Here is a 10678-nt window from a genome sequence, read left to right on the forward strand (position 1 = left end):
TTTTGTTCTAACTCAGTTTCAAACTTGTCAGCTTTTTTGGTAATCGAGTGTAGCGTGTTCAGCTGGGTGTCCGCCTCGTGTACCGATTTAAGAAACAGATCTTCATTTCTCTTCTTTCTCAGGTAGTATTTCGTACTGATAATGGTGGACTTGTACGCTGCTTCTATCTGTCTCAACCCTCTTCCTCCCAGTTTTCTGCTGACGTAGAGTCGGTGAACATCCGCGGATGGGTGGTGCATTTTGTACATTGTCAGGTATTTTCTTGTTTTGACGTCCAGAGCTCGGATTTCTGTCATCTTCCAGTCTAGGATTGCAAATCCGTACTGAAGCACGGGAACTGCAAGTGCTCCGATGGCCGAAATCTTATTTTTTGCTGACAGCTCTGTCTTTAATACTGCCCTAACTCTTCGGATGTATTCTTTCTTGACCTTCTCTTTGACTGTTGTATTTTGCACTCCTGAATTCTCTTCCATGCCCAGGTACTTGTAAGTTTCACCAGGGTCTAGTTGTCTGATGCTGGTTTCATTGTCGATGGTTACATTTTCACCTTTAAAAAACTTTCCTTTCTTGAAAGTCACTTTGGCGCACTTATCCAGGCCGAATTTCATTCCGATATCGTCACTAAATTCTTTTACTGTTTTAAGCTGTTGTTGAAGCTTTGTTTCATTGCTACTGAAGAGTTTCAAGTCGTCCATGTAAAGAAGGTGTGTCAGTTGTTTGTAACCATCCTCAAGGTCGTATCCGTTCTGTTGTTCGTTCAGCTTCTTCGATAGGGGTATTAGTCCTATGCAAAACAGAAGGGGCGAGAATGCGTCTCCTTGATAGATTCCACGCCTGATTTTGATTTCCGAAGTTACGATTTGGCCCGCGTTTCCGTTCAGTTGGATGACAGTTGCCCAGTGTTTCATCATGTTCTTACACGCGTTGACTAGATTTGGGTGGACTCCCATTATCTCCAGTGCTCGTATGATCCAGCTATGTGGCATGCTGTCGAAGGCTTTTTGGTAGTCTAGCCATGCTACGGATAGATTTTTCTTCCTCCTTTTGCAGTCTTCAATGGCAGTCTTGGATATAAGGAGTTGATCTAAGCATCCATTTGCTCCTTTTCGGCACCCTTTCTGCTCTATTGGGAGGAGTTCAGCACTTTCTAAATACTTGTAAGTTTTGCCAGCCATTAAAGCGGTGTATATCTTGTACATAATGTTAAGACAAGTGATCGGGCGGAAGTTCTTTGGGTTCGCTGTTTCTTTGTTTTTCGGTATCAGGTACGTGCACCCTTTAGCTAACCAAGGTGGGAACTCTTCTCCCCCCAGTAGTTTTATGTATTCTGTTGTTAGATACTTGTGGATGGGGTGCATTTTTTTGTACCAGAAGCTCTGTATCTTGTCTGGGCCGGGTGCTTTCCAATTCGCAAGATTCTTTAAGACATTCGCTACTTCTGCCTCATTTAGGGGAGTCCATTCCATCTGATGTTCGACGTTTAGATCCTTAATCCAGTCCGCTTCGGTGTTATGCTCTGTGGGAGTTTCGTAAATTCCTTTCCAGAACTCCTCTATTTCTTGTTTCTTAGGGGTTGCACCAGTTTCTGCTCCGTCCCCTTTGATTTTTCTGTAGAAGCTCTTACAGTTAGTTACAAACATCCTATTTTCCCTATATTGGTTAGATCGTTTTTTGTATCTCCTGATCCTTTGGCTGAACACTGATATGCGTTGTTTAAGTTGCTCGGCTACATTGTCAATATTGTATTCTTCTCCTTCGTCAGTGTATTTTTCTAGTATTGATTTAACTCGCTGTGTCATTGGCTTCTCGTTAGACTTGCTAGTCTCCTTGAAATTAGTTAACACTGAAAGGTTGCATCTCAGCTCTTTTATTCTGTTATCGATCCTTTTTTGCCACAGGGGTTTCGTTTCTTTCGCGTTGTTCTTTTTTACTGGTCTTGGGTTGTTTGCTTCATCACTGACTGTTAGAGCTGCCGCGTAGAGTAAGCAATTTATTTTCCAGAGGTCCAATTCCTGTTCGGTTTCTAGTATAGTCTTCACCTCACTGTTGGCCCGTGCAAGGATTTCCTTCTCCTTTTTTGCGCCGTTCAGTTTTCTGATCGGTTCTCTTTCCTCTAAGGTCATCTCCAGTACTTCTTGGTAGAGTCTCCTAATTGGTGACTCTGGCTTTTCGTTTTGTGATGACTTGGGTTCTGGCGTTGGGGCTAACGGCTCAGGGTTGGTCTCTGTCAGCTCATCGCTCGTAGGTTGCTGGTTTCCAGGAGGAGTTTGTGACGCTTGGTTTGAGATGTTTAGCTCGGCTAGGATGTCTTGGGATAGGATATCATCCAGTGCATCAGGTGCCACTTGGGGGGCTTCTCCGGCATGTTCCTCAGTTGATGCTTCTAGTGTGGCAATAGCATCTGCTTTAATTTCTTCAAGCAACTCATCGCTAAGTTTCCTTTTGTTTTCTATGTATCTTCTCTGCGTGGCTAGTTTATTCGCATTGATGTGTAATCGGGTGTCAGGGTTCCTAGCTCTCCATAAATCGTACGTCTCCTTTATGTTGCAAAAGCCTGTACCTTCTTTAGTATACCAGTGACACCACATGACTTCTTTGTACTCTTCTTGAGTCCATTTAATTCTTTGTGAGGATTGGGCTACTTGAGACGATATTCCCTCATCCTCTGGATCTTTTTGGTTGGCTGAGCTGCTTTGCGAACGTTCTGTCTCATTTTCTGGGCTCTGAGATGTCTGTCCAAGGTGGAGACGGACGTCTGCTTTGATTTCGGAGAGTTGCATCTCATTCAGTTTCTTTTGGTTCTCTATGTACCTGCGTTGGGTTGCAAGTTTATTTGCTTCAATATAAGGACGGGTAGCTGGGTTTCTCTTTCTCCAGAGATTGTAAATGGACTTCATGTTGCAGCTGCCTGTGCTTTCTTTGATGTAGAGGTAGCACCACATGACTTCTTTGTATTCTGCCTCGCTCCATTTTGTTCGCGCCCTTGTATGGTTGGGCTGAGAGTCTGGCTGGCTACTCAAAGGTTGTACTTGAGTCGGGCTGAGAGTTTGTGGCGTGTTTGTAGGCACATTTCTTGGGTCCGCTCGGTTTGTTCTCGAGTTTGTTGGTCTGTTCATCTCTTCATCTCTATCCCTATTCGTTAGGGTGATTTGAGAGTTCTTGCGTTGTTTAGTAATTTTTCTGGAATCCATGTTGTTCCCACGAGTAGAGGAGGATTTGGACGGTCCGCCCGGCAGCCTCTTCGCCGGGTAAGGCTACGTACTCTGGGAGGTCGCCCGGTATCCCAGGGCACCGTGGGTAGACACCTTCAGAAGCACCCGATGCCAAGAGACCCGATGGGCACGGTTTGCTTACACCCCGGGTTGGGTTTTTTTTTTATTGAAGTACTTCCTGGCACAAAGGGAGTGCTCAGAAAGTGACTCGGGACTGGAGGTGCGTGAATACCCCAGACCATAGACAGTCCTCCCTGCAGTTTTATTATTATTATTATTTTTCATATTCACTGCTGTCACCAGCTTTGCTGGGTTGCTTTAAGCCCTCACACAGGGGCAAACAATGCTCCTAGGTATGAGGGCTGTTTGTGGTTTGGGTGGCCGGGTGGTGGTTATTTCACTCCCCCTTGGGGGGTGGCTCGTCACGGACTAGGATACCTGTTTTAGGAACCGAGGCAGGGTAGGTGTCTGGAGGACGCCTGCCTAAAGGTTTCTTTCCTGAGGTGGTAGGCGGTAGGGGTGTTTTTGGTGTGTGGGAACGTTCTAGGTGTATTCGCGCTGCTCCACCTAGCTTAAGACCTTCCGGAGGATTCTGGCAGTGCCTAACACAGCAGACTTCTGGGCCAATACTAGCGAATGTTTCCCAGGGATTTCGTTCTTCAGTTTAGTCCAGTCTTTAGAGACTGCTCCGGTAGCTCCTATCACAAAGGGTATGACTCGGGTTTTGGTCTTCCACATCCTGCTGATTTCGATCTCTAGGTCTTTATACTTTAGTTTCTTCTCAGCTTCCTTTTTTGTGATGTTCCTGTCTGCTGGGATAGAGACGTCAATCAGCAGACACGTTTGGCCTTTCCTACGTAGGATGATGTCCGGTCTGTTTGCCTCAACAGTTCTATCGGTTCTGATAGGGAAGTTCCACAGGATCGTTGTCTCTCCATCTCTGGTTGTTGCAGTGTTTTTCGGTTTGTGTTCATACCATTTATCTGCGTCGACTTCGATTCCATATTCTTTGCAGAGGCTGTAGTGAAGTTGGGTGCATACTCTGTCGTGTCTCTCGATATAGTCCTTTTGGGCTAGAATTGGGCAACCTGATGTTATGTGCTCAATGGTTTCTTCGAACTGGTGACAGATTCTGCATTTGCTATTCACATGTTTCTTGTGGATTTTCCTCTCTCGGTACCTTGTGTTTAAGGCTTGATCCTGTGCCGCTACAATTAGGCTCTCTGTTTCTGCTTTTAGTACACCTTTACTGAGCCAGATGGTAGAGAGATTACTCTCGATAGAGTCATTTTCTAGCATCAGTGGATACTGCCCGTGCATGATCTTTCCTTTCCATTTGGTTCTGATGCTTTCTGAGATTTTCTTTTTGATTTTTTGCTTCCTGCTGTTTATGGGGGCCACTTCAAAGTTTTCTCCGAGCTCGGCTTCAAACTTGTTTGCTTCTTTCGCAATGTGGTCTTTGTCTAGAGCAAGGTTGACGGCATATACGGCTTTGAGAAAAGGGTCTTCGTTTTTTTTTTCCTGGAGGTAGTACTTCGCATTGATGATGGAAGATTTGTATGTTGATTCAATTTGCCTAAGTCCTCGTCCTCCTAGTTTTCTGCTCACGTATAGCCTGTCAACGTCTGCGGATGGGTGGTGCATTTTATGCATTGTCAGACATTTTCTTGTTTTTATGTCTAGCGCTTTTATTTCTTTTATTTTCCAATTCAGAATTGCAAATCCGTACTGTAGAACGGGTACGGCTAGCGCTCCGATTGCAGTTATCTTGTTTTTTGCCGTTAGCTCTGTCTTTAGTACTGCTCTTACTCGACGTATGTATTCTCTCTTTACCTTTTCTTTTATTGTCTTATGTTGGATACCTATACTTTCTTCCATAATTATTATTATTATCATTATTATTATCATTATTATTATCATTATTATTATCATTATCATGATCATTATCATTATCATTATCATTATTATTATTATTATTTTTATGTTCACTACTGTCACCAGCTTTGCTGGGTTGCTTTAAGCCCTGACACAGGGGCAAACAATGCTCCTAGGTATGAGGGCTGTTTGTGGTTTGGGTGGCCGGGTGGTGATTATTTTACTCCCCCGTTTGGGGGATGGCTCGTCCCAGACAAGGATATCTGTTTTAGGAACCGAGGCAGGGTAGGTGTCTGGAGGACGCCTGCCTAAAGGTTTCTTTCCTGAGGTGGTGGGGGTAGGGGTGTTTTTGGTGTGTGGGAACAAATGAGTATGGATTCTTTGGTTAAGGTTTTCAACTTAAGACTTTCCTCAGTATCCTAGCAGTTCCAAGGATTGCTGCTTTCTGAGCTGTGACAAGAGAGTGCTTCCCAGGGATTTCTTCCTTAAATTTCTTCCATTCTTTCGAGACTGCTCCCGTCGCGCCGATTACGAAGGGTATGACTTTCGTGTCCGTTTTCCACATTCTACTTATCTCGATTTCTAAGTCTTTATACTTGAGTCTTTTTTCGGCTTCCTTCAATGATATGTTCCTATCCGCTGGGATTGACACGTCGATAAGCAAGCAAGTTTGCCCCCTTCTTCGCAGTATGATGTCAGGCCTGTTGTTCGGCACCGTCCTATCAGTTCTGACAGGGACATTCCATATGATAGTTGTTTGTCCATCATCCGTTGCTGTGATAGCTTTTGGCTTGTGCTCGTACCAGTTTGTTTCGACTGCTATATTGTACTCTTTGCACAGGTTTATTATTATTATTTTTCATATTCACTGCTGTCATCAGCTTTGCTGGGTTGCTTTAAGCCCTCACACAGGGGCAAACAATGCTTATTATTATTTTTTTTTTTTTTTTTTTTTTCTCACAGGATTTTTCCTGGTATTAAGAGCCCAAGACGAGTCAAAGACTAGAGTCTTGGGTCCTGTTTATGCCCTAACAATTAAGATTTTCAAGAATAGAAAACTAAAAAAAAAACCAAAAAAGAAATAAGAGAGATGAAAGAGAGGGGACTATTCCATGTTAAGGAAACTCCGAACTATATTGCAGGTGCTGAGAATAACTGACTTCTGCATGGTGTGGAGAAGGTGATCTGGGAGTTTCAGCTCTTTGAGGTGTTTAATTAGGCTCTCCGGTACGACTCCCTGTGACGGACATGATAAAAGGCCTGATAGAGACAATGTCCATGGCCCAAATTCTCTTAATTTCCACAGAGAGAGGCATATATTTTGATATCTTTTCCTCATACTTCGACAACAAATTGTGTCCGTTAGGGATGCTAAAATCCAAGAGCTGCACAACACGCGCCTGCTTATCTATCAAGATGACGTCAGGTCTATTAGCCATAACCATCCTATCAGTTAGGACTGGGTTGTTCCAATACAGGCGATATTGCTGATTCGCTTTATTTATTATTATAATTATTATTATTATCATTATCATTATTATTTCTTAAATGACTATAAAAGCTAGGGCCACGAATTGCTGCATGAAGTTCGAGAAACAGATCAAGCAAAGCGGGAAATAATACAATATGTGTAATAATGGGCTGGAAAAAGAAGGTCATTTTCAACAGGTCGATAATTTGTAGTAAGAGTGATGGTAAGCAGGAAGGATAAAATAGTAGGATTAAGTAATCACTTTTTAAGATTTAAGCACTAAGCTAAAATATGCTCTGTCTTCCATCAGGTGTTGATGTCCCTGGGAGTCCATTTACACTGCGTGTGGCAGGGGTGCCTGATGCAAGTAAAGTTCGCGTCTATGGTCCAGGAATAGAACATGGTGTACTTGCAACATTCCAATCTCGCTTTATTTGTGACACGCGAGGAGCAGGTGCTGGACAGCTCACAGTGCGAGTAAGAGGGCCAAAAGGTTTGTCTCCAATCGCTTTGTTTCATATTGTCATATAAGCAAATGAAAAGCACGTATAAAGAGGGGTAATGCGGGACGGATTTTGTAGGTAATAAACTTTGCAGTGTAAATGTCATCATTTGGTCATCCTAAATGACCTTAAGTATAAGTTTACCTGGCTGGACCCTGGAAATCCCTCTTAAAATGCCTAAAATTTAAAATGGCAGCTATGATATCGCTACTACAGATTTAAGTATTTTAAGATGTACACATAGTGTCATAAGAGGTATCATTTCTTGAGTAATTTTGATCTTAAACTCCAAGTATGAAGGTGAATAAGTCCCTCCGTCAAATCCGAAATAGTAGCCAAAGGACCTTGCACACTCCTTATGGGAAAGTGCACCACAATCGATTTTTTAATTTTTGTATTGCATTCAATTCATCTCAAGGTGCTGATCAAAAATCATCATTGCGCCAACTTTCTACAATGCAATGTTTTCGCACAATACGCCCAGAAAACTTCGATTATTCAGTGATAAAGAGTCAGAAAGATTCCTCATTTCAGCACTCGAGTGAACGGTCGACTGTGTGTCATCAAGGAAATCAGGGAAACTCCAGCACTAAGCAGCAGTCTTATCTCAGATTCTGACCACCTTTTTGCTTGACCATCCAAATCAGATTTGTGAGGAGCATAAGAACAGGAAAGTCGGAGAAAAACAATGAACGTTAAACGGACGAGAGCGGGGGGGGGGGGGGAGAGATAGCCCCAGAGAAGGCAGGAATAGATAAAAAGACAGACACTGGCTGATTTTTTCCTTATTCACATCTGACCTGTTAGTGATAGAGTTCCTTTATACCCAGAGTTTAGACAAGTTGATTATCAGCTGACTAGCAGCCGGCCTTGGCTGGCCATGGAAGCACAAACGAGTGCACTCAAACGAACGATATTGAGGGATAAGGATAAGAAATCCTGCGATGTCTGTCATACAAAAACAACATCAACAAAACTGATCAAAACCTAACCAAAGAAATTGCAATAAAATAAAATTAGATTGATTAGTGGATAATTTCAGAATCTATTTTCATTTTGGTGCGATGTGATTAACAATTCACTCTTGATAAACCACAATTTAGTTATATTTTCATTACTTTTGTTCACATTCGAGGTATCACCATCTTGGTGCACTCGTTTGTAACTCCATGAGCAAGAACTAATCAGAATTGGATTTTTTTTTAGGCCACTTTCAGCCCAACCAAAAGTGAGTTGTCGTAACCCTGGGTATATAGAGACTCCAGTTCTCGAATGCCTTGTTCTTTCTGACTCTTTATCGCCAAATAATTGAAGCGTTCCGGGCGTATTGTGTGAAAACTGTGCATCGTAGAAAGTTGACGCAATGATGAGTTTTGATCAGCATCTTGAGAGAAATTGAACGCAGTAAAAAAATTAAAAATCGATCGTGGTGCACTTTCCCATAAGGAGTGTGCGGAGTCTTTTGAAAGGCAGACAGGTATTTTTTTTAATATTCTTGTAATAAGTTGAGTGAGTTACCACTTTATTCCTAATGTTGCTAGTCAATTTCAAGTAGGAAGTCGAAAGAGCCCTTCGGTCAAATGAGATGCCCCTTATTCAAAATGACGGCCAAAGAAAGGCAAGAGGGCTCAAATTAGTTAAATATTCATGCAATGATTCAAGTGAGAAATCATATTCCATGTAATTTTGGTCATAAGTTTCAAAGCTGAAGTCAAAAACAGCCTTCAAACGGTGTGCTTTAAATCTAAGATCGCGGCCCTCAAAGAACAGGAGAGTCAATTTTAAAAAATTTGTAAAATACATCAAGTTGAAACGGGGAGGCGGCTGACTAGGCTAATATGAGGTGCGCGAGGCAGGCCTCACCTCAGAGGGTCGGTCGGTGAGGAGACGTAACACAAGAGACGAGACGAGCGAGTACGAAAGGAAAAACAACGGTTTATGGGGCAACAAAACACAGTGGAAAGGCACAGTTCGGAATACAATATAAATGAAAACTCAACACGAGGTAAAAAGGCTAACGAGAAACGGGGGAAGGAAGGAAACCTTGATCGACGACCAGTGACGCGGATAGGCAAGCGAAGATGGAAGCTCAAGATGGCGGACAGCCGCGGTCACTGGTCGAGAACCAAGGTTCAGGGGAGGGGAGTGTTATGCGATGGCCAAGCATATCCCCGCGAGGATATGAATGACTGCTGCAGACCGCCACAAAGTGATATACTATTTTGTACATAATGCTGTTCGCCCGATTTGCAAGGCGCTGTGTCTCCTAAGAAACTGCTCTATTTAGGGAGTTTAATAATATTGTCCTCTTCAATGCATGTTTTAGGTGCATTCAGAGTTGAAATGAGGCGTGAAAGTCAAAAAGATAGAACCATCCTATGTAAATTTGATCCGACCGAACCAGGAGATTATAGAGTCGAGGTTAAGTGGGCTGGTGAGCATGTTCCAGGAAGCCCATTTATGGTTATGATTTTTGACACCCAGGAAGAGCTGAACAGATTTCTACAAGGAAGCCATTCACCAAACTCTGAGCTCTATGGAAGCGTTGCTTATTCCACAGGATATGCTCACATAACTCCATAATCATACATAGGTGTCAAATTATGTGCTGTAAATGCTATCAGGAACTAAGAATTGACAGGTGAAAAGCACATATGGATGAATTCCAAAACATTCTGTTCGTTACTCCAATTCCCAAGATCCATTTCTGAGCCTATACCAGCATATCAATGGTAAAAGTTGAAAAATTTGTATTGCAAATTGCACTGTTGCAAATTTCTGCTTTTATCTTTAAGAGAAAAGTCAAAGAAAAGTACATGACAGTTTTTTTTTTTTTTTTTTTTTTTTTTTAAATTTTCTTCCAGTTTTTTCTCCGATTTTATAATGGCCACAGATAATTTCAATGAGTTAGTCATTTTTGTAAGTTTTCTTTTCAAAAATTAATCATAATTGGAAATCTTGAAAGAGATACATATTTTTCGACTATGACCGTTGATATTTAATTGTATTTGTAATACCATACTGTCATGTTTGTTTATGAAAGTTGAACCAATTTGACTCTTGTGAATCCCACCCTTCACTTAAATCAGTGAAGTTTCCAAGGAAAAAGAGTTCTAGGTCATTGGACCATATTTTTGCCTCCAAAAAAATTGTACATTTTGTATGTAGTCATAATTTTTGACGCGTATACGTAGTATACCGCCTTTGCGATCGTTTCGACCCCCTACTTCATACAATAACACAGTACCCCTTCTTTACCGGAAAGTGACTGGCACAAACGTTTTCGGTTTTCCAAAGCGTGTAAAAAGTTTACTAATCCGTCAATAATTATGATTTAAATTTTTTTGTCATTCTGGAGCTTTCTAGTTTATGTGCAATGAATACCAAGAGTGTACGTTACTTGGTTTTTTTAAAAAGAAACCTAAGACTGCTCTGCGCTAATTTAAAATATGCATATATAAGAAAAGCAAACGCACTGATTCGAGGATGGCTGAGCAGTTCAGCAATCTTCAAATGAGAATTTCACTCCTCCGTTTTGTTTAAAACGTTGCTTTGACAGATCTCTACGCCCCTGTCATGCTTTTCAAAATTTGGCACCACTGCTCTGATAGCCAGGG

The 10678-nt window shown here is 42.0% G+C and overlaps 2 protein-coding genes across 4 annotated transcripts in view; both read left to right on the plus strand.

Annotated features, from left to right (window-relative positions):
* Positions 1-9862, plus strand: part of jbug (filamin-type immunoglobulin domains fbug) — a 272164-nt gene extending 262302 nt beyond the window's left edge. For all 3 annotated transcript variants that reach the window (XM_072300594.1, XM_072300598.1, XM_072300601.1), the window contains 2 exons: positions 6869-7051; positions 9388-9862. In XM_072300594.1, coding sequence (XP_072156695.1) covers positions 6869-7051; positions 9388-9644 — 440 coding nt within the window. In that variant the 3' untranslated portion in view covers positions 9645-9862. The remainder of the gene's footprint in view (positions 1-6868; positions 7052-9387) is intronic.
* The window catches only part of LOC109042783 (GTP-binding protein Di-Ras2), a 504879-nt gene that overhangs the window by 227663 nt on the left and 266538 nt on the right, over positions 1-10678 (plus strand). The gene's annotated exons all lie outside the window — the stretch shown is intronic.

This window comes from Bemisia tabaci, chromosome 1 (assembly GCF_918797505.1).
Source record: "Bemisia tabaci chromosome 1, PGI_BMITA_v3".
Taxonomy (NCBI): Eukaryota; Metazoa; Arthropoda; class Insecta; order Hemiptera; family Aleyrodidae; genus Bemisia; species Bemisia tabaci.